Genomic DNA, 24,694 nt, shown 5'->3' with positions numbered 1-24,694 from the left:
CTGGGAGGATCTGTGTTGCTCCTTACATTGGTTGTTGAGTTTCATCATCAGCCACTTTCTTCGTGTTAACACCGGCCCTTTTATCCCTTTCCTCTTACCGAGGGACTCAGTTAATCCACCCAATTGAACAACCGTTCACTAAAATTCCATTTTAGTATACAGGTTCACCACCGATTTTCTGGCAACACCCTCAGAAGTCCCTTTGAAAATGTGGTGCCTAGGCCAGGTGTGGCGGCTGATCTCAACCTCATTGGGACTTCCGCAGCTGATCGGCAGGTCGAATTTGCCCCCTGTGTCTGGAGCTCTGGAACTCTGGCCCGGCCGGACGGAGCCTGCAGAACCATTCCATAGCCGATTCCCGAGGCCGACAGTGCAGGCCGGTATCCCGTTCCTCGGCTGCCTAGGCGGACCGTTCTGGTACTGTTGGACTCCTCTCAGAGACCATGTCCTCTGCTCATCCGGCAAAATGGATAATCCGGAAAGGCTCTGGGACTAAGGATGCCGGAAAATCGTTGGTGGACTTGTACTGGGAGGGATTGCTGGAAATCCCAACTCAACAGCAGCCGAGAAACACCGTGACCATTGGACCCACAACAATCTTCTCAGCAAAACCGGGGTTGAGCCTTTACTACAACTTCCATGCCCTGCACAAAGTCAAGCAACTCTAGTCTCCCTTACCTGCAGGTTCTTATAATGCACAGAACTCCGGCAATGACTGGTTTTTGCAGCATCCTCCGTAATGTAAAAGAGACCACAAAGCTTGCAGTAAAATCCAGTTCTAGCTTCTACAAATTCAACACCTGAAAAATAAGAGCCTGCTGGTTACCAAAGGTTCTGTTAAATACACACAGATTCCCAGGAATCTTTCTTCCCACATCCTCTCCCTTTGAAGGATCGGTTGGATTTTTGGCTTTGCTTTCATCCAATTCGTTCCATCCACGTTAATTTTGCATGTTGGTATGAAAAATATTTTGAAATGTATCTTTTCAAAAGGTTCTGTCAGGAAGTGGGTCCTTCATGCAGAGTCTTGATTCATTTCTAGTTTAGTCACTCCAAAGACGTACAGGTATGTAAGTTAATTGACTGGGTAATATGTAAAAAATTGTCCCTAGTGTGTGTAGGATAGTGTTAATGTGCGGGGATCGCTGGGTGGCGCGGACTCGGTGGGCCGTAGGGCCTGTTTCCGCGCTGTATCTCTAAATCTAAATCTAAAATCTATGGTTGATCTCAGTCAATGTAACTGGTGGGCATTCTGCATTAGGCCTTTCACACTCCTGATCTATGGAGAGAAGACTTCCAAAGTAATGGAGGTGCATGGAAGTTATGGTGGACAGGGTATGGATTCTGCTTTGACTTCACCTTATAAACTTGGATTCAACGTAATGGTTATTTGGATGAGCTACCCATTAGAATCCATCCCATTCAAAGAAGGAAGGTGAAGAAACAGAGTGCGGGAGTAGCTCAGCGGGTCTGGCAACAGAACACGGACAGGTAACGTGTAGGAAGGAACTGCAGATGCCGGTTTAAACCGAAGATAGACACAAAAAGATGGAGTAACTCAGCGGGACAGGCAGGATCTCTGGAGGGAAGGAATGGGTGACGTTTCGGGTCAAGACCCTTATTCAGACTCAAGATTCTTCTTCAGTCTGAAGAAGGGTCTTGACCTGAAATGTCACCCATTCCATTTCTCCAGAGATGCTGCCTGTTCCGCTGAGTTACTCCAGCTTTTTGTGTCTATCTATGGACAGGTAACGTTTCAGATTACTGAAGAAGGGTCTTGCCCTGAAAAGTCTTTAACCATGTTCTCCTGAGATGCTACATAACCCACTGAGCTACTCCAGCAGACTGTCCTCTACACTCAAAGAAAGGCTGGCATAATGAGCTGGAGTGAAATAATTTCAAATAGAATCTGGTAATTCAGAATGTCCACTAGTAATGACCTACACAAATGGAATTCATGCCATTCCAATTAAATTTCTAGTGGTGTAGAAAATGCAGTGGAAGTTTGTTCCATAATTTGGCACAAAGAATTAACGGAGACAAATAGATGCTGCCAAAAGAAAATGACAAATACATGGGTGAAAGGGGAATGGTGAGAAATGCCAAAGATGAGGCAGATGGAATGGGAGGAGACTCAAAGTCTAAATGGCAGCACAGACCGATTTGGCTCAATGGCTTATTTTTGCACAGTTTACATCAAATGCAATTGGACATCAATGGATATAATTTTGTTGAACCTATTTATAAAACCTGAAAGAATATCTGACTTAGGAAAATATTAAAATATATGCATTGACTGGTCACACATAAATCTATTATTCTGTCATGACATGTAATTTATTTGGATTTAGATTTTTTAACTTAATAAATTCTAGGATCAGAATTAGGCCATCTGGCCCATCAAGTCTATTCTGCCATTCAATCGCGGCTGATCTACCATTCCCTCTCAACCCCATTCTGCTGCCTTCTCCACATAACCCCATTATCCAACATGAACAGTTCTACTAAATTGCAGATAATAAGTGACAGCTTTTGAACTACATATTAGTCAAGTAAACCTACTGTAAAAATGAGTTATTTTGAAAGTTTCATACCAGTACTTACCTAGCGGAATACTAAGGTTAGAGAAAACATTATTGTGCTCCCATGGCAACACTGGTTGTTGTGTGTGAGGGAGTTGTTGATTGCTTCCTGCTAATTCTTGCATTGGTTGGCTTGTGTTTTCTGCATTAAAAACATATTCAGAATCAGCACAGACATTCCTCGGGTATCCTGTTCCCGCACTGGACCATTACCAGCTAGTAAGTCCTGGCATATATGGAGCTGCTTGAAACAAGTGGAGATGCATTTTAATTAAGATAGACACAAAATGCTGGAGTAACTCAGCAGGTCAGGCAGCATCGCAGGAGAAAAGTAATAGGCGACGTTTGGGTAGACTGATGGGACTGAAGGCTGATAAATCCCCAGGGCCTGATGGTCTGCATCCCAGGGTACTTAAGGAGGTGGCTCTAGAAATAGTGGAAGCATTGGAGATCATTTTTCAATGTTCTATAGATTCAGGATCAGTTCCTGTGGATTGGAGGATAGCAAATGTTATCCCACTTTTTAAGAAAGGAGGGAGAGAGAAAACGGGTAATTATAGACCAGTTAGTCTGACATCAGTGGTGGGGAAGATGCTGGAGTCAATTATAAAAGACGAAATTGCTGAGCATTTGGATAGCGGTAACAGGATCATTCCGAGTCAGCATGGATTTACGAGGGGGAAATCATGCTTGACAAATCTACTGGAATTTTTTGAGGATGTAAGTAGGAAAATTGACAGGGGAGAGTCAGTGGATGTGGTGTACCTCGACTTTCAGAAAGCCTTCGACAAGGTCCCACATAGGAGATTAATGGGCAAAATTAGAGCACATGGTATTGGGGGTAGGGTACTGACATGGATAGAAAATTGGTTGACAGACAGAAAGCAAAGAGTGGGGATAAATGGGTCCCTTTCGGAATGGCAGGCAGTGACCAGTGGGGTACCGCAAGGTTCGGTGCTGGGACCCCAGCTATTTACGATATACATTAATGACTTAGATGAAGGGATTAAAAGTACCATTAGCAAATTTGCAGATGATACAAAGCTGGGGGGTAGTGTGAATTGTGAGGAAGATGCAATAAGGCTGCAGGGTGACTTGGACAGGTTGTGTGAGTGGGCGGATACATGGCAGATGCAGTTTAATGTAGATAAGTGTGAGGTTATTCACTTTGGAAGTAAGAATAGAAAGGCAGATTATTATCTGAATGGTGTCAAGTTAGGAAGAGGGGATGTTCAACGAGATCTGGGTGTCCTAGTGCATCAGTCACTGAAAGGAAGCATGCAGGTACAGCAGGCACAGCAGGCAGTGAAGAAAGCCAATGGAATGTTGGCCTTCGTAACAAGAGGAGTTGAGTATAGGAGCAAAGAGGTCCTTCTACAGTTGTACCGGGCCCTGGTGAGACCACACCTGGAGTACTGTGTGCAGTTTTGGTCTCCAAATTTGAGGAAGGATATTCTTGCTATTGAGGGCGTGCAGCTAGGTTGATTCCCGGAATGGCGGGACTGTCGTATGTTGAAAGGCTGGAGCAATTAGGCTTGTATACACTGGAATTTAGAAGGATGAGGGGGGATCTTATTGAAACATATAAGATAATTAGGGGATTGGACACATTAGAGGCAGGAAACATGTTCCCAATGTTGGGGGAATCCAGAACAAGGGGCCACAGTTTAAGAATAAGGGGTAGGCCATTTAGAACGGAGCTGAGGAAGAACTTTTTCAGTCAGAGAGTGGTGAAGGTGTGGAATTCTCTACCTCAGAAGGCAGTGGAGGCCAGTTCGTTGGATGCTTTCAAGAGAGAGCTGGATAGAGCTCTTAAGGATAGCAGAGTGAGGGGGTATGGGGAGAAGGCAGGAACGGGGTACTGATTGAGAGTGATCAGCCATGATCGCATTGAATGGCGATGCTGGCTCGAAGGGCTGAATGGCCTACTCCTGCACCTATTGTCTATTGTCTATTGTGAGACCCTTCTCAATAGGTGACGTTTCGGGTCAAGACACTTCCTTCTCCAAAACGAGATGCTGCCTGACCCGTTGAGTTACTTCATCATTTTGAGCCTATATTCGGTGTAAATCAGTACCTGCAGTTCCTTATTATGTATTTCAATGAACTTCTGTTCATGAGTTTTAACCACATTATAAATAACATTATTTTTGTCAAGTTAAAATGATTTGTTAATATATGCTGAAAATATTAGGATTCTCTTCATACGATGGCTCACAGCATACTCAGTATTCATTGATATCACATATTGGTATCCAAATAGATCAATTGAATAATCATATTTTATTTTTAATCTCATGTTAAAATCACTGCTCACAAAGTAAAGAACCAGATGCAACACAAATAAAGACATTTTAAGTAATGAGTTGTTTAGATTTTGTTTCTTAGATTTTAGTTTTAGTTTTACAAATACAGCATGGAAACAGGCCCTTCGACCTAATGAATCCACGCCGACCAGCGAGTACCTGTACACTAATTCTATTCGAGACACCGGGGACAATTTACAGAAGCCAATTAACCTACAAACTTGCATATCTTTGGAAAGTAGAGGAAATCGGAGCACCCGAAGAAAACCCACGCGGTCACAGTGAAAACATACAAATTCCATACAGACAGCACCCGAGGTCAGGATTGAACCTGGATCTCTGGCATTGTCAGGCTAGGTCTTTTCTAGGTCCTTTAGACTGCTAAGGTTGTGAATAGCCTGGGTTGGCCTGAGACCATAAAACGGATGGTGACAATGGAATGGTGCTTGCGGCAAAGATTCAACGATTTAGGATTTCTGTATTTTTATTGAACAAAAGGTGCAATGAATCCAAAACTAGAGCCCAGAGATTGCTTTATCACCTTTTAATGATATAAAATCACATGGTGTTTCACCTAATGCTGCTTGTGAAAGTTTCATTAAGATTAAGATCTTAAGTTTAAAGTACACAAAAACAACCTTGTTGGGTGCACTATGTCAGTTTCAGCATTGCATTTTTTATTGATCTTGGGCATGTTCTTGCTGCTGCCAATATTTAGCCTTGCAGGTGTGGTCATACGAGAAACAAAGATACATGCTACAATAGACGTGGCATTCTTCCAGCTACTGGGGAGTGCTGCGACGGAACGAGTGGACACTGCAAGGATGAGTGTGTGCGAGACCACTCCCAAGGATTCAGAAGACTTTGGTTTATACCATGGACACAAAATGATGGAGTAACTCAGTGGGGCAGGCAGCAACTCTGGAGAAAAGGGACAGGTGAATGAAGAAGAAATGAATGAAAAGATTTTGTCTGACCCGTTGTGTTATTCCAGCATTTTGCATCTGTCTTTGGGGAAGAATAATGCCTGAAGGCTATGTGTCCTTTGTGCAAAAGGGCAACAGAGAACCTCCAAGCATTCCATACAGATGGTTGCCAGGTACGTTTTTATAAGGAAAATGCTTTTGTGCAGTTCAGAATGCAATAATCAAAAATTATATCCCAAACGTTCAGAAAGGAGATTAGCATCATGTACCTCTACTGATTCCTTCTGGATACTCTTTCTTCATTTCAGCTGGTTCTGGACTTCCTCTGCTGGATCTTGCGATGGACTGATCTGTTCTTGGTGGTTCTACCATTTCCTTCGAAAAATGTTCCTGCGGTTGTTTCTCATCATTTTCATAAGACTCATTAGGTCCGCACACATTTTCTGAATCCAGATGCTCAATGGATTCACTTTCAGTTAGCAGTTTGCTCATTTCACAGCTTTGACAATCCACAGGACTCTGTAGATCTTTCACAGTAGTCTGTTCAATTTCATTCAGTGAATTGGACGTTAATAGAGGGTGGTTCTCAGATTCCATGCTAACACGGTCACTGCTTAAAGAAGGAGTTGGACTCGTTCGTCCTGGATCTCTGGGTGAAGAGCTAGGAGTGTTGGCATCGGGATGTCCACAGTCAGCAACCGTCTCTTTTGCTATTAGATCATTGTTTCTCATTCCCACATTTTCATCCTGTTCCATTTGAATACAGGCACTCTCCTGGATCTCAGGAATCTCTGGTTGTACGTCCATCAAATGTTCATCCTCGCCTCCCACCTCATCCACAGTCACAAACTCCTCCAAGCTGCCTAAATACCACTCTTCATCTTCGATCTCACTTCCGCTTTCAGCAGATGTGCTCTATTTGCAAATAATGAGAAAGATATCGTTAAAGGTCAGGCCAAACAGCAGGCTGTGTAGGAACACTTAGAGTTGGTGGGCTGAGAAGAACTTTCATTGTTTCTGCATTGAGTTGCTGATCCTGGTTTTACTCTGCACTCTGTGGAGGTCAAGTGATGCCTCAGATTACTGACTCGTCATTCTCATGCAGCAATCTTATTCCACTGAAGGTCTACGTCTAAATGTGGGAGGCGACCTGGCAGAGGTTAACTGGCAGAGGTCTACTTAGCCAGCTATAGAACATTGAACTGTACAGCACAGGACAAGAATGGACCCTTTGGCCCACAATGTTTGTGCCCAACCATGATGCCAAGTTCAACTGATCTCACACCCATCTATTTCTTGCACTTCCAGGCACCTATTCAAAAACCTCTTAAATGTCAAGTTAACTAAAAAGGCAATACGAGGAGAAAAGATGAGGTACGAGGGTAAACTAGCCAATAATATAAAGGAGGATAGCAAAAGTTTTTTTAGGTACGTGAAGAGGAAAAAAATAGTCAAGGCAAATGTGGGTCCCTTGAAGACAGAAGCAGGGGAATTTATTATGGGGAACAAAGAAATGGCAGACGAGTTAAACCGTTACTTTGGATCTGTCTTCACTGAGGAAGATACACACAATCTCCCAAATGTTCTAGGGGCTGGAGAACCTAGGGTGATGGAGGAACTGAAGGAAATCCACATTAGGCAGGAAATGGTTTTGGGTAGACTGATGGGACTGAAGGCTGATAAATCCCCAGGGCCTGATGGTCTGCATCCCAGAGTACTTAAGGAGGTGGCTCTAGAAATAGTGGAAGCATTGGAGATCATTTTTCAATGTTCTATAGATTCAGGATCAGTTCCTGTGGATTGGAGAATAGCAAATGTTATCCCACTTTTTAAGAAAGGAGGGAGAGAGAAAACGGGTAATTATAGACCAGTTAGTCTGACATCAGTGGTGGGGAAAATGCTGGAGTCAATTATAAAAGACGAAATTGCTGAGCATTTGGATAGCAGTAACGGGATCGTTCCGAGTCAGCATGGATTTACGAAGGGGAAATCATGCTTGACAAATCTACTGGAATTTTTTGAGGATGTAACTAGGAAAATTGACAAGGGAGAGTCAGTGGATGTGGTGTACCTCGACTTTCAGAAAGCCTTCGACAAGGTCCCACATAGGAGATTAGTGGGCAAAATTAGGGCACATGGTATTGGGGGTAGGGTACTGACATGGATAGAAAATTGGTTAACAGACAGAAAGCAAAGAGTGGGGATAAATGGGTCCCTTTCGGAATGGCAGGCAGTGACCAGTGGGGTACCGCAAGGTTCGGTGCTGGGACCCCAGCTATTTACGATATACATTAATGACTTAGACGAAGGGATTAAAAGTACCATTAGCAAATTTGCAGATGATACTAAGTTGGGGGGTAGTGTGAATTGTGAGGAAGATGCAAGAAGGCTGCAGGGTGACCTGGACAGGTTGTGTGAGTGGGCGGATACATGGCAGATGCAGTTTAATGTAGATAAGTGTGAGGTTATTCACTTTGGAAGTAAGAATAGAAAGGCAGATTATTATCTGAATGGTGTCAAGTTAGGAGGAGGGGGAGTTCAACGAGATCTGGGTGTCCTAGTGCATCAGTCAATGAAAGGAAGCATGCAGGTTCAGCAGGCAGTGAAGAAAGCCAATGGAATGTTGGCCTTCGTAACAAGAGGAGTTGAGTATAGGAGCAAAGAGGTCTTTCTACAGTTGTACCGGGCCCTGGTGAGACCGCACCTGGAGTACTGTGTGCAGTTTTGGTCTCCAAATTTGAGGAAGGATATTCTTGCTATGGAGGGCGTGCAGCGTAGGTTCACTAGATTAATTCCCGGAATGGCGGGACTGTCGTATGTTGAAAGGCTGGAGCGATTGGGCTTGTATACACTGGAATTTAGAAGGATGAGGGGGGATCTTATTGAAACATATAAGATAATTAGGGGATTGGACACATTAGAGGCAGATAACATGTTCCCAATGTTGGGGGAGTCCAGAACAAGGGGCCACAGTTTGAGAATAAGGGGTAGGCCATTTAGAACGGAGATGAGGAAGAACTTTTTCAGTCAGAGGGTGGTGAAGGTGTGGAATTCTCTGCCTCAGAAGGCAGTGGAGGCCAGTTCGTTGGATGCTTTCAAGAGAGAGCTGGATAGAGCTCTTAAGGATAGCGGAGTGAGGGGGTATGGGGAGAAGGCAGGAACGGGGTACTGATTGATAGTGATCAGCCATGATCGCATTGAATGGCGGTGCTGGCTCGAAGGGCTGAATGGCCTACTCCTGCACCTATTGTCTATTGTCTATTGTCTATTGTCACTATCATATCTGCCGCCACCACTACCCCAGGCAGTGTGTTCCAGGCACTCACCACTCTGTGTAAAAAAAAATCCCCCACACATGTCCAATAAACTTTCCTCCTCTCACCTTATAGCTATGCCCTCTGGTGTTGGACATTTCCACTCTAGGATAAAGGTTCTGACTGTCTACCTTATCTATGCCTCTCATAATTTTATATACTTCTGTCAAGTTTCCCTCAAGGTCTGATATTCCAGAGAATCCAAGTTTATCCAATCTCCCCCTGTAGCTGAAACTCCCTAATCCAGGCATCATTCCGGTAAACCTCTGCCTCCTTTCCAAAGCAAGGTAGTGCCTTGTGGTACTGATCATCTCCATCGAAGAAGAAAAAAAACATTGCTTCATTTTATATTCCCTCCCCACTCACGTTCTACTTTAGTTTAGAGATACAGCGTGGAAACAGGCCCTTCGACCCACTGAGTCCGCGCCGGCCTGAGATCCCCGCACATTAACACTGACCTACAGACACTAGGAACAATTTACACAAACACCAAGCCAATTAACCTGTGAACCTTAACGTCTTTGGAGCACAGGAGGAAACCGAAGATCTCGGAGAAAACCCACACGGTCACGGGGAGAACGTACAAACTCCGTTCAGACAGCGCCCATAGTCGGGATCGAACTTGGATCTCCGATGCTGCAAGTGCTGTAAGGCAGCAATTCTACCGCTACGCCACCGTGCCACTCTACTCCACAACTGTTTCCTGAGCGAGGATGTAAAGAAGCCAGCTGTTATCCACATCTGCTCAAGGTGATCTTAGACCACAACGCCAGCCTTATCTACTTGGTCTTTAATTTATTTGGATGTGGACATGCCCTGGACATTTTCCATTCCTTCCCAAAGAAGAACAGAAATGGCAAATGAGGAATCAAACACTTATCCCAATAACACCATGCATTAGAATGCCAACATAATACCACAGCGAGCCACATCTTAGTACATTAGATAATTTTGCAAAAAGACGAAATATTGAAGCTATCACTAAATTGCACCTGTTCTTTTGTGCTTCTTTCTGGCTCTGATTCTGGTAACCTGCTGCTCCTGGAGGATGAAAGTTTTTTTGTAGAACATAGACTGTCTTCTTCGCCATCCTGCAATCATAGCAAGAACGGTTTTGCATTATTGAGCCTGGTCTGAACAGGAATAAACTGTAATGTAAAAGTAACAGGGGCTCAGGGTTAGACCTCTCACCTTAATCAGCAGGTTGTGGGTACAAACTTCCCACCAGACCCCAGTACAGGAAAATCTGGAGTGCAGTGCTCATAGAGATGCTTGCTGTTCCTTTGAAGAGGACATTCAATCAAGTCCTAGCCTCTTGGTAAGTGTTTAATATAACATGGCACTCTCTTGAAGAGGAGCACAGGGGTTTTGGCCAATATTTATCCCTCAAATATCACTAATATAACACATTGTCTGGTCATTAGTACAGTGTTACAGCTGGTTGAGCCACTGGCTCACAGCGCCAGCGGCCCAGGTTCGATCCTGACTTCGGGTGCTGTGTGCGTGGAGTTTTCTTGTTCTCCCTGTGACTGTGAAAGGTGTGAGGATTTGTAGGTTGATTAGCCTCTGTAACATTGCCCCCAGTGTGTAGGGAGTGGATGCGAAAGTGGGATAACAGAAAATTGGTGTGAACCGGTAATCGATGGTCAGCATGGATTCGGTGAGCCAAAGGGCCTGTTTTTATGCAGTATCTTTCAATTTAAAAAAACTTATCACATTATTCTTGTGGGACTTTGCTATGTGCTTATTGGCTGCTGAGATTCCTACATTGCACTTCAAAAGTAATTATTTGAGTCTAATGTAGTTTGGGATATACCACGGTTCAAGTATTTTATTAATTTAATAGTCTCCACTGTCAGATTATTCGTTCAGTTTAGTTTAGAGATACAGGGCGGAAACAAGCCCTTTTGCCCACTGAGTATGCGCCGACCAGCGATTCCTGCATAGAAGCACTATCCTACACACTAGGGACAATTTACAATTTTTACCGAAGCCATTTAACCTACAAACCTGTATGCCTTTGGTGTGTAGGAGGAAATCGGAGTACCTGAGGAAAACCCATGGAGTCACGGGGAGAACATACAAACTCCATACCAACAACACCTGTGGGCAGAATTGAACCCGGGTCTCTGGCACTGTAAGGCGGCAACTCTACTGCTGCGCCACTGTGCTGCCCCTAATAACTGCATACAATGAGTTAAGGGCATTTCAGTGTTGATTCCTATTGCAGAAAATGGCTCCGAGTGACTGATATAGAAATGTGACAAAAGCATATCTCTGAAGCTAGCCCCAACGGGTATTATTGGGGAACTGAAAGATGAGTTTTGTTCTGCACCTAATTATATTATTTTTGATATGAATGCTTGAAAGAGCAATTGTTTCCATTACCTCGCTTGCCACCCACACAATCCAATGGGCACATGATCAGAAAAATTTACATGCTTTATATGATAATATGTTTTCAGAAAACATGGAAGAAAGCACTGTGCACAGAATCGATGAACACTGTAATTACAAAATATGGAATGAATTCAGCCAGTCTTATTTGTAGAACCCCTTGGTTTCTGAGGTTAAGAATAATGTTCAGAGCATTTTGGAAATGTCATAATCATGTGGCATTTGCATTTTATTCACTCAACTCACCAGATGAGCAGAGACAGAGAACTATTGAAGAGGATACATTAAAAGCAATGAAATAAGTATAAATTCAGTTCAAATACTTCTTGCAGCATCTGGTGTTCCAGCTGTTGTGTCACCGCATCGCCATAGAGTAAAGACTATAAACTCATCCAGTGTTTAATGAGCCATCCAGCCAATCTCCCCGTTGCCAAACATTTTAATGCCCCACCCCATTTCCATTCTGGCCTCTCTATCCTGGCCTCCTCCACTGTCAGGGTGAGGCCATACACAAATTGGAGGAACAGCACCTCATATTTCACTTGGGCAACTTACAACCCAGCAGTATGAACGTTGATTTCTCTTATTTCAAGTAGCCCTTACATTCCCTCCCTCCCCCCTCCTAGTTGTCTTACTAGTTCCACTGTTCGCATCCCTGTGTCCCTTCGTTATCACCTCTTTTCCAGCCAACAATGGGTCATTATGGGCTCCACCCTTCCTTGGTCATCTGTTGCTGGCCTGGCTTTGTTCTGGCCTTTTCTTACCTCCAGTCCCCTTCCCTATAATTTCAGTCTGAAGAAGGCTCACAACCCGAAACGTCGCCCAGCCTTTTTCTCCAGCGATGCTGCCTGACCCGCTGAATTACTTCAGAACTTTGTGTCTATGTCCAGTGTTAAGTGGTGCCCGAGTTGTGGAGATCATTATAAATATGCTACATCCTTCTACTTTTCCTTAGACATCCTGACAACAATCCCACCATAATTGGGACTTCACAAGAAAAGTGACAGATGAATTCACTGGTGTCACTGCAGGTGGGACATTTATTGCCTATCCCTAATTGTACTTGAACCTAGTGACATGCTAAGCCAAATCAATTAAAAGTCAAGTTCATAAGTCATAGGAACAGAATTAGGCCATTCGGCCCATTAGTCTACTCTGCCATTCAATCATGGCTGATCTATCTTTCCCTCTCAACCCCATTCTCCTGCCTTCTCCCCATAACCCCTGACACTTGGTGTAGTGATCAAGAATCTGTCAATCTCTGCCTTAAAAATATCCATTGACTTGGCCTCCACAGCCTCCCGTGGCAATGAATTCCACAGATTCACCACCCTCTGACTAAAGAAATTCCTCCTCATCTCCTTTCTAAAGTTATGTTCTTTTGGTCTGAGGCTGTGCCCTCTGATCGTAGACTCTCCCACAAATGGAAGCATCTTCTCAACATCCACTCTGTCCAGGGCTATCAAGCACATCATTTATTTGCACAAGAGATTTATTTAACTGGCTGAATTTAGATTCCCCTTTTTCAGTGTTGGAATTCGGACTCGCAAAGAAACATAGAAAATAGGTGCAGGAGGAGGCCATTTAGCCCTTTGAGCCAGCACCGCCATTCATTGTGATCATGGCTGATCTCCACAATCAGTAACCCGTGCCTGCCTTCCCCCCATATCCCTTGATTCCACTAGCCCCTAGAGCTCTATCTAACTCCAGATCTAGTTAACTCCATCTCCAGATCATTTGTCCTCCCTCTGTGTTGCTGTTCTTGTAACATAACCATTGTTCCCTCTGTAACCACCCTTACCCTCTACCCCGTTACTGAATCTTCATTATGTGACTGCTTGCATTGACAAATAGCGACTGCATTCTCACCTCACTGTCGGAGGTTTCATCTTGTTCGCTCCTTCCCACCTCCTCCTGGGTTCGGTGGCAGACACCATCTGCCTGAGCATCCTTATGACCATCGAATTCACCCTGGTGCTCAGCCTGATCTTGGCTGCCACAGCTGGTTCTCTTGCCTGACCGCTGGTGGGCGTCTCTAACTTTCCCTTTAGTCCGTGGCGAGTGGTGGCGTCTTGCTGATTGACGCTTACGTTCCCTCTTACAATCCTCTTCATTTCGCGCCTTGTATTTAGAATGGGGCGGGATCAGGTTTTGGAGGCTGGATTTAGCGTATTTATCTTTGTATCCTTGGTAACCATCTCCGCCGTCCTCCAAGAGCACCGGACTCGCGCGTCCACTTGATTTTAAGTGCTGCTTTCTGTCGTAACCCCACCTATCAGGTTCGTCTCCGCCACAAATCTTCAGCATGAACTCACTCTTCTCCTCCTCCTCCCTTCTCTTGTGGGAATGATGGTTCCGTGAAGCTCTTCGCTCCATCCCGTTGTTGTTGCTGCGCTCCCCCCGTGTGATCGCCATCGGGCTCAGGTTGCCCTTCCGGGGGCTGGAGGAGGAATGTTGGGAGGAGCAGCAGGAAGCCATGCTCGGGCTGTGAGACTCCACCCTGGGGCTGAGTGACTGTGCAAGAGGACTGCGTGACCGGGGCCTTTCTGACGGAAACCTACAAGAAACAAAGGGCCCAACTGTAAGGGACAACACACAGCCACCTCCCCTCAAACTTTATTCAAACGTCATTCAACAACAGACTGGTTCCACCAGGATGCAGGACAGAACGCCACAGGAGATCCTTCTTCCCTGTGGCCATCAAACTGTACAACTCCTCCCCCTCCTGCCATGGGGTACATTGAGACTGACTCCCCCCCCCCACCCCAAACTTTGCACATCCCCAATCCTTTCACCATTTTAATTTCATGTACTTTGTGTTTTTGTGACCGTTTTTATGACTGTTTTCAGATCAATTTCTCTCGGGATAAATAAAGTTCTATCGTATTGTATCGTATTCCCTTACCATGTACAATATCTTGTACACTGTAAAAGGATTCATTGTAATTATGTGTGGTCTTTCCCCTGACTGGTTAGCACGTAACAAAAAGCTTTTCACTGTTCCTCGGTACACGTGACAATAAACTAAACTGAAACAGAAACTGAAACCAAACTCGTGCGCAAGCAAGAATTTGCACATCAGCGAGACCAAACGTAGAGTCAGCGACCGTTTAGCTGAATACTTACGCTCGGTCTGCATCGATTGATTTAGCGTATGATGAATATTTGAAAGCTCTGGGCCTGTGCTCATTGAGGTTTAGAAGGATGAGGGGGGAACTCATTGAAACCTACTGCACAGTGAAAGGCCTGGAGAGAGTGGACGTGGAGAGGATGTTTCCACTAGTGGGAGAGTCTAGGAAGAGGGCACAGCCTCAGAATAAAAGGATGTACCTCCAGAAGGAGGTGAGGAGGAATTTCTTGAGCCAGAGGGTGGTGAATCTGTGGAATTAAGTGCCACAGACAGCTGTGGAAACCAAGTATTTGGGTATTTTTAAAGTGGAGATTGACAGGTTCTTGATTAGTAAGAGAGTTAAAGGTTACGGGGAGAAGGCAGGAGAATGGGGTTGAGAGGGAATGATAGATCAGCTATGATTGAATGGCAGAGTAGACTCAATGGGCTGAATGGTCTAATTCTGCTCCAATGACTTATGAACAATATTACTGAATTTTACATTCAGCTTGAAAGAAGAAAGGATAGGTCCAGGCCGACTGCATTAAATTTTAACAAGGGCAGGCATGAGGCACATAAGCAGAAATAGCTAAAGTGAACAGGCAAGTGAGGTGGAGCCAGCGCTGTCCTCGCAGCTGAGGCTTGCCTGCAGTCCGTTGTCTTTTGTGTTTTTTGTTGTTTTTGTCTTAATTGTAGTTTAAATATGATGTAGTGTTTGCGGTTGTGTGTTATGTGGGGGGGGGGGGGGGGGGGTTAGGTGGGAACTGTAACATTGTCTCTCCCGAACGGAGACCCGACCTTTGTTTTCTGTGTCGTGTCTCCGTTCCCGCTGCGGCCTACCACCGGCCATGCACCTAGAGCTGGCGGCCTCCAGCTGGGACCACTTGGGCTCTGGTTCGCAGAGCCCGCGGCCCGGACTCAACACCTGCGGCGCTGGCTGCCTTCGGATGCTGCGGGAGCGGCTGCGACTCGTCTCCGGAGGCTCCGGCGCGGGTCGCCTGGACGTCGGAAGCCCGCAGGCCCCTGGGTGGGGGCCGACATCGGGAGCTCCGGCAGCGGCAGCAGCAGAGTCTTCACCTTCCGCCGCGGCCTGAAATAGGCTGCGGGGTTTTCTCCGCCCGGCGGGGGCTTCAATATCGGGAGCCCCGACGTGGCAACTCCAACAGCCTGACTGCTGGAGAAGATGGCAGGGAAGAGAAAAATACATTCTGGCCTTCCATCACAGTGAGGAGGGACTGGAGGAGACTCACAGTGATGGATGTTTCTTTTGTTTGGTGTTAGTTTATGATGGTATGTGTCATTGCATTTTTATTGATTATTCTTATTGGTCTTATTGTTGAACTGCGGGTAATTTTTCATTTCACTGCACATTTATGTGTATGTGACAAATAAATGACTATTGACTAATGGGGTTGAGGGATCAGTCAGTCAAGATGCAATGGTAGGCATTTAAAGGAATCTTTCACAACATGTCCATTCCACTGAGAAAGAAAACTTCTAAGGGGAGGCCCACCATTCACGGGTAATGAAACAAGTTAAAGCTAACATGGATCTTAAAGGAGGCTAAATGCAAATTGGAGGAACGTCATCTCGTATTTCGCTTGGGAAGCTTACAACCCAGGGGTATAAATATTGATTTCTCTAAATTCAAGTAACCCCGGCATTCCCTCTCTCTCCAACCTCCACCACCCACGCCACACCAGCTTCTCGTTTTCACCCAACAAACAGCTAACAAACAGCTAACAACAAACAGCCTGTTTCCCTTATCATCATAACTTTTTTGCATATCTTTCATTCATTGTTCTATATCTCTCTACATCGTCGTCTAAATCTCTCATTTCCCTTTCCCGTGACTTTCAGTCTGACGAAGGGTCTCGACCCGAAACGTCACCCATTCCTTCTCTCTAGAGATGCTGCCTCTGGGAACGCCTGCTGAGATACTCCAGCTTTTTGTGTCTATCTATGGATTTTAAAGATATCCATGGGCCTATCTTTATATGCAGAGAATGGAAAGATGCAGGCAGACGTGTAATTACGTGCAGGCAGAGAAGATTAGTTTAACTTAGCATCATGTTCAGCATGGATTTTCATATCATATCATATATCTACAGCCGGAAACAGGCCTTTTCGGCCCTCCAAGTCCGTGCCGCCCAGTGATCCCCGTACATTAACACTATCCTACACCCACTAGGGACAATTTTTACATTTACCCAGCCAATTAACCTACATACCTGTACGTCTTTGGAGTGTGGGAGGAAACCGAAGATCTCGGAGAAAACCCACGCAGGTCACGGGGAGAACGTACAAACTCCTTACAGTGCAGCACCCGTAGTCAGGATCGAACCTGAGTCTCCGGCGCTGCATTCGCTGTAAAGCAGCAACTCTACCGCTGCGCTACCGTGCCGCCAGTTGTGAACTGAAATGCCTATTCCTGTGCTGTACTGTTCAATATTCTATGATTAAATAGCATATAATTATGTGTGAAGACTGGCGAAAGGTTGGAAGATTGGATAGCATATAAAAAATGCAAAGAATCACTGAAAGAGTAAGAATTAAATTCTGAAAAAAAATCATTAAGGAAAATGAGGATTTTAAGGATGCAGGGCAAACTGAATGATAACCAGAGGTCATCAATCCTGTTTATGATATACCATGAAGCAAAAACTACTTTTGTTACTGATGAATGTTTTTCCCACTGATCTGCTAGATCTGCAGATAAATAAAATTCTGACCATCACTGATGACATTTGCACATTTTATTGTCAATGTTCTCCACCCCCCCTCATCATTGAATCCATGAATTCCAGTTGAACTCTATGTAGAAGCTGCCATTTTTTCCTTTTCCTGACCATTTAAGATCACCACTCACAGTTCACTGATCAAATGAGTATCAGGGCCTGCTTTTACTCCATCTGCACTCACGCTGCCTCTTCACGCATTGTCAAGGGCGAGCCCCCCCCCCCTCCCCGGTCACTCCCTCTTCTCCCCTCTCCCATCAGGCAAGAGGTAGAGAAGTGTGAAAATGCACACCTCCAGATCCAGGGACAGTTTCTTCCCAGCTGTTATCAGGCAACTGAACGATCCTGTCACCAACTAGAGAGCAGTCCTGAGCTACAATCTACCTCATTGGAGATACTTGGATTATCTTTCATCTGACTTTACTGGACTTTGTCTTGCACTAAACGTTATTCCCTTTATCATATATCTGTACAGTGTGGATGGCTCAATTGTAATCATGTATAATCTGCTGACTAGTTAACATGCAATAAAAGCTTTTCACCGTACCTCGGTACATGTGACAATAAACTAAACTAAATTTTTACAGCAGTGAGACCATCAGACCATCTATTGTAAATAACATATTCGAACAGTCAGATTGATCACGGTTATAAGTCTGTTAAAAGGTTAAGAAAAATATATTACAATACCTGTCCAAATTTTCCTGCATCTCCCTTTCCTTTTGAGAATTAATATCATTGATGATTGAATCAACATCCTTTCCTGGTTTCTGGAGAATTCAAAGAACACAAATTCAATTGCTTTGCCTTATATGCTACATCATTCACCAATTTTCCCCGAGAACCCAGGCTGATCTAAGGGACAATAAGGCAATGGATTTATACACCAATGTACGGTCTAGTACTGAAGGTACATTCACTGCAAGGGAAGCTAAAGTAATTATTTTCCCTGCAAGTGTCAAATCCTGGTCTATAACCTTTTTAAGTCTATCGCACAGATGGTCAGTAGGCTCAAGATTCAGTCCCTGTTGCTGTCAAATACATAAGTATAATTAGTTTATTTTGCAACCATTAACAAATTACCACTCAGTGTAATATTATATGTGATGTTATCAGATCCATTTTAGCAGCAGGGGTTACAGATAACAGATCTGTTGCTATTATGCACAGGGGTAGGAACAGGCTTTTCAGCTTCTCAAATATACTTTGGTACAGAATTAAATCACGGATTTGTATCTTAACTGCATTTACCCATGTTTAGAGCCATTTTCCCTTAATACCTGCTCAAGAAAAATCTAATGTTAACTCCCACCCTCTCTCCATAACTGAGTATTTCCAAAATTTCTTGCTTTTATTTTTTGAAAGAACCAACATTTTAAAACTTTTTTTGCTGGATGACTAGAATATAAAAGTAGGACTTTAGACTTTAGAGAAGCAGGGTGAAAACAGGCCCTTCGGCCCTTCGAGTCCACGCCGATTAGCGATCCCCATATTATTCTATCCTACACACACACTCGGGACAATTTACAGTTTTTACCGAAGCCAATTAACCTACAAACCTGCACGTCTTTGGAAATTGGGAGGGAACCAGAGCACCCGGAGAAGCCCCACGTGGTCACAGTGAGAACGTATAAACTCCGTACAGACAGCACCCGTAGTCAGGATCGAACCCGGGTCTCTGGCGCTGTAAGGCAGCAGCTCTACTGCTGCACCACTGTGCCGCCCATAATGTTAACTCCCATTTTCTCTCCACAACTGAGTATTTCCAACATTTCCTGCTTTTATTTCAGATTTACAGATTTTTTTGGAAAAATGTAACATTTATTGACTTAAAAATTCTCGGTATCCTTTTGTGAGATAGATTTCAAAATCCAAGTATTTCCAGACATTGCAACCCTTGTCTCAATAATTGACCAGATTAATTTAACTATTTTTAATTCAGTATCACCTTAAGGAAATCTGTTGCACCAAATTACCCAGTTTTGTGGACATTCATATTCAGCCACAGTTTTACAGAAGATTTTGAAATCACTACTTCAAAACTATACAAATTAAAACCAAGGAAGTGTACTGCGCTAATTTTTGCCTGTAGTGAAGTTGCTTTTTAATTTACCACATCATCAGACCAAAAATCAAAAAGTCACATTTATTGCCAGTGCATCACAGAAAAATCAATACAACAAAACCAAAATACTGGATGCACTGCAAATGTGAAATAAAAACAGAAGTCTGAAGTCTAGTGTAAAGTAATATAACTTGTTTGTTCCTGTATTACCAAAACAACTACTTTGGGCGCTGGGACAACCAAGCAAAAGTCAACAGGATGTCTTTATTTATTCTGGTAAATGTACTGCCAGTCTGTGAATAGGAAGGGTGGTGCTTTAACTGGATGAATAATATTAGTATTGCTGCCTTGGTTTCTGATTTAGAAGTTCATGCTATCAAGCCTTACAGTGCCACAGACCCAAGTTCGATCCTGACTACGGGTGCTGTCTGTATGGAGTTTGTACATTCTCCCTGTCTGTACGGAGTTTGTACATTCTCGCGTGGGTTTTCTCTGGGTGCTCCGGTTTCCTCCCACATTCCAAAGACATACAATGGTTTAATGGCTTCTGTAAATTGTTCTCAGTGTGTAGGATAGAGCTAGTGTATGGGTGATCATTGGTCGGCGCGGACTCAGTGGGCCAAGGGGCCTGTTTCTACACTGTATCTCTAGAGTCTAAAGTAACATCTAAAGAAGGCAATAGAATCATTCCTCTGGTTACCAAATTTCTCTACAAGCTAGGATAGATAGTAAAGCAAAATGTGAACCAGCCCAGCACTCCCAGAGCTGCTACTTGCTCTACTTGTTGGAAAACATTCCTGTGGTCTCTCCCATTAGGCAAAAGGTACAGAAGTGTGAAAACACACACCTCCAGATTCAGGGAGAGTTTCTTCCTAGCCGTTATCAGGCAACTAAAATATCCTACCAACAACTAGAAAGCAGTCCTGAGCTACTATCTACCTCATTGAGACCCTCGGACTATCTTTGATCGGACTTAACTGGATTTAATCTTGCACTAAATGTTATTCACGTTATTCACTTTATCATGTATCTGTACACTGTGGATGGCTCGATGAATAGGCATATGGATATACAGGGAGTGGAGAGATTTGGATTATGTGCAGGCAGATAAGAATTGGTCTTTGGCATTATGTTCAGCACAGACGTGTGTTGAAAGGCCTATTCTTGTGCTGTACTGTGTATTACCCCTTCATTAATTTCACTACAGCCTCCACACTTGCTGGTGTCCTTAAATATAAACCTTAACCCTCTAATTAAGATTGGTAAGAAAGAATGGAAACAGAGCAATCTATACCTCACCTTCTCTTAAACAAAGTTGGTTCTTTCTACAACAGGGAGAGGTCAATAAGCATTTCCATGGGCGGCTGAGTGGCCAGTTAGTAGAGCCTCTGCCTCACATCGCTAGGGACCTGGCTTCAATTCATCGGTGCTCTCTGCAAGGAGTTAGCATGTTCTCCCCTGTGCCACGGTAAACTAATGGAGAGTGACAGTCGGTGGCAGACGCCGCCGGACAAACAGCCAATTTGAAGGTAGCGGTGGAGAGAGGAGAGCATTTGAGCTGCCAGGACAACGGGCCTTTAAGATCAAGATAAGACTGTATTCTTAACAACTTTGAAACTTTGTTGGTGCCAGGAATGTGGCGACTTGGTGAAGTCCACTATTACACTACAATTGTTGCACTTTTGTACTTATCTATGATTCTGCTTAATCTATAGTATGATTTTACTAGATTTTATGCATAGGAAAAAATTTCACTGTGCCTAGGTACGTGTGGCAATAAAATATCATCATCATCAAAGTATCATCATCCTCGTACCATCACATATTTCATTCTAACCTTACCTTCAACTTGAGCTCCCTATATTGTTTGGACATGCGAACAAGTAGCTGTTGTTCATCAATGGCAGGGGGTTTCTGCTGATAGAACTGTACCATGGCCTGAGCTGCCTCAGGGTATGCCATTTCCAGAAAGGCCTGCAAATAAAAAGATAAATCAGACTAAAAGCGACGTGCTGCTAGGCTTGTTCAGACTGACGCTTGTTAATTCTCCCATTATCACTTGCCAGCCTTAAGCACGCCAATACTGACCTGCGTCAAGACACAGGTCAGAAAATGGCCACATAACCAGTCCAGGTCATCCCATACACCGTGAGCAACATGTGTGGGATGACCTGGACAGGCACCAAGGCTCAGAAACTTCAGCTTCATGGTTTTTAACCCGAGACCTCTTCTCCCATCCATGTTTGGAGGAATTAAATTAAGGTTATAGGAAGGGAAATCTCTACACTGCTTTGCCTACTTGCATACACTTTATTATTATGGATTTGACAGGGTGAAGATTTTTTTGGCAAAATCCTCATTACCGAGAGGATGATTACAATGTGAAAACATCACTACCTTTTGTCTAGACACTTTGCTGCCTGTGGAAATCAATGCTGCATTCTCCAACTTTAGAAAACTTTATCTTTCTTTTTGCATCAGGACTTCTCATTTTTGCCTGCCATCTCTCTTTTCCTTTCCCATTCATTTTTATATTCTGGCTTGCTGGCTGGTCGTATAGGCAGACAATGTAACTTTACCTAAACTTTGCAATCTTATCAACGCATTACCAAGAAAAAAATTAATTAACTAATCATTAACAGCTCAGACCGCATCTGGTGCAATGGTAGTAGTTTTGGGCCCCATATCTGAGGAAGGATGCGCTGGCTTTGGAGAGGGTCCAGAGGAGATTGACGACAATGATCCCAGGAATGATTGGGTTAACATATAATGAGCGTATAAAGGCGCTGGGCCTGTACTCAATGGAGTTTAAAAGGATGAGGGGGGACCTCATTGAAACTTACTGAATAGTAAAAGGCCTGGATAGAATGAATGGGGAGAGGATGTTTCCACTAACGGGAGAGCCTCAGACTATAGCCTCAGAATAAAAGGATTTATGTACCTTTAGAAAGGAGATAAGGAGGAATTTATTTAGTCAGAGCGTGATGAATCTGTGGAATTAATTGCCGCTGCCTGCCACTGTATGTTTCTTTTTTTTTTTTCCTAATCAGATGTGCAGCACTTGGGCAACGTGGGTTGTTTTTAAATGTGCTATACAAATAAAATTGACTTGATTTGACTTGACTTGACATATGGCTGTGGAGGCCAAGTCATTGGGTATTTTTAAGATTGACATATTCTTGATTATACAGGTGGCACGGGTTATGATGAGAAGGCAGGAGAATGTGATTAGGAGGGAGAGATAGATCAGCCATGATTGAATGGTGGCGTAGACTTGATGGGCTGAATTCCTAGAATTTATGAACTTTTGAACTATGACAATAATTCCCTTTATTCCACTCATTGCTCACCCTTGCCTTCACTGCTACCTAGAACATAGAATAGCACAGAAACAATCACTGCAGCCCACAGTGACCATACCAAACATGACGCTTAGTTAAACTAACCTCCTCGGCCTGCATGTGATCCGTATCCCTCCATGTGTCATGATAGGCTAGTGGCATCTTAAACGCCACTATCATACCTGCCTCCACCACCAACCCCGGCAGTGCGTTTCAGGAACCTACCATCCCCTGTGTAAAAAAACTTGTCCCACACATCTCCTTTAAACTTTGGTTTAAACCTCTCACTTTAAAGGTATGCCCTCTCATCCTTGACATTTTCTAGACTAACTAATTTCTCAATTCTGATGAAGGGTCTTCCATCTGAAGTATCTGTCTCCCTTTCCGTAGATAATGCCTGACCTGTATTTTCTGTTTTTATATCACATTGAATGTTGAAGGTGAACAGACGTTGCTCTCTAAGCATAAAGCTATAAAGGACATGAGGGAGAAAGGTACAGAAGAATCTGTTATTGGGGTCAGATTAAGAAGTCTGCCTGGTGCACAGCCATAGGCACAGACCAGTGTCTACACTGTAAAATCTATATTCTTTACTTTTAAATGAATTTGATTGACAAGTGGGCCTGGGGTTACTTTTGAAGGAATTCTTGAAGATGTGCTCATTTAAAGGGAGCTATGCTATTAGAGTTTGCAAAGATAGTTTTGGAATGAATAGTCAAGATCATGATTGTTCTACCTGTTTTGTGGCCCTCATGAGAATGTAGTTTGTGACTTTGCCAAATGGAAGACCAAGGTTAATGACGTCCATTTCAGTGCAGTTTCCTTCGGGAAGATTACAGATGTGGACAACTCGGCTGGGTCCCGCCTTCCTCTGTGGAAACAGCTGCAAACACAGAGTATTAGCTTCAAGGCAATGGGGAATTGACCTTTTTTTTCCCCATTAGAAAGCACACCCACCATCAAAATGTGCAACAAACCTAACGTGTTTGTTTCTTCATAGAATTTTCATAGCGATTTTTCCCATTTGGTTTTGGGGTTTTACACACTGTTAACCTGACTGCAATCACATCACAGTTTCATAATCAATTGCGTTTCACCTTGCACCATCCTCCCCTTTTTCATTTGATCTCTCCGATTTCCATCGCTGTTTCAACTCAACAGTGGGACTGAAATGTTACTGAATCATACTTTTAGTGAAAGGATAAAATCATCAGATGGGTGGTCAGTCTAATAAATTAACCGATCTTACTGGTTAACCTATTATACATCTCAAGCATAATTTAGCTTGTTCTATAAGTGATTTTAGTGGCTTACAGTACACTCTCTTTGGCTGCCTCATGCCACAGTGTACAATGACACAGCCACAGTCAGATCAGCAACAGTAATTGCACAGAAGCTGTTTTAGTGCATTTCCAATTTTGTAACTGGAGGTGTGTTATTGCAATTCAAACTGTGGAATTCAAACAGGAAATATGGGTTATGGAGAGAAGACAGGAGAATGGGGTTGAGAGGGAAAGATAGATCTGCCATGATTGAATGGTGGCGTAGACATGATAGACCGAATGGCCTAATTCTGCTCCTTTGACTTATAAACTTATATTTTGCTGTGAAACTCAAGTGCGTAACACACACATATATATGCACACACACACATATACTGAACTTTTTGTTTATTATATTGTTCACAGAGTACTATGTTTACATGTTCTGTTCTGCTGCTGCAAGTAAGAATTTAATTGGGACATATGCCAACTCTTGACTCATGAGGAATTGTCATCATATTAGGAGCTGTTACAGCAATCCTAACTATAAAACACTTCTGGAAGGCTAACTGTAGAATTAGAGCATGTTTAATTGAAATGTTGTATAATAGGGACTCAATCGATGTAATGTGTGATTGGAGTTGCATTAGCTTC

The 24,694-nt window shown here is 43.6% G+C and overlaps 1 protein-coding gene across 1 annotated transcript in view; it reads right to left on the bottom strand.

The window, feature by feature from the left end:
* rbm20 (RNA binding motif protein 20) overlaps window positions 1-24,694 on the bottom strand; it is a 156,891-nt gene that overhangs the window by 12,790 nt on the left and 119,407 nt on the right. The window contains exons 6-13 of the mRNA XM_078412822.1: window positions 23,515-23,661; window positions 21,280-21,411; window positions 18,063-18,142; window positions 13,395-14,082; window positions 10,121-10,219; window positions 6,084-6,729; window positions 2,605-2,724; window positions 679-800 (exon numbers count right to left, since the gene is read on the bottom strand). Coding sequence (XP_078268948.1) covers window positions 679-800; window positions 2,605-2,724; window positions 6,084-6,729; window positions 10,121-10,219; window positions 13,395-14,082; window positions 18,063-18,142; window positions 21,280-21,411; window positions 23,515-23,661 — 2,034 coding nt within the window. The remainder of the gene's footprint in view (window positions 1-678; window positions 801-2,604; window positions 2,725-6,083; window positions 6,730-10,120; window positions 10,220-13,394; window positions 14,083-18,062; window positions 18,143-21,279; window positions 21,412-23,514; window positions 23,662-24,694) is intronic.

Source organism: Rhinoraja longicauda, chromosome 16, assembly GCF_053455715.1.
Source record: "Rhinoraja longicauda isolate Sanriku21f chromosome 16, sRhiLon1.1, whole genome shotgun sequence".
Taxonomy (NCBI): Eukaryota; Metazoa; Chordata; class Chondrichthyes; order Rajiformes; family Arhynchobatidae; genus Rhinoraja; species Rhinoraja longicauda.
The sequence above is the reverse complement of the archived record's forward strand: the minus strand, read 5'-3'. Positions and strand labels throughout refer to the sequence as shown.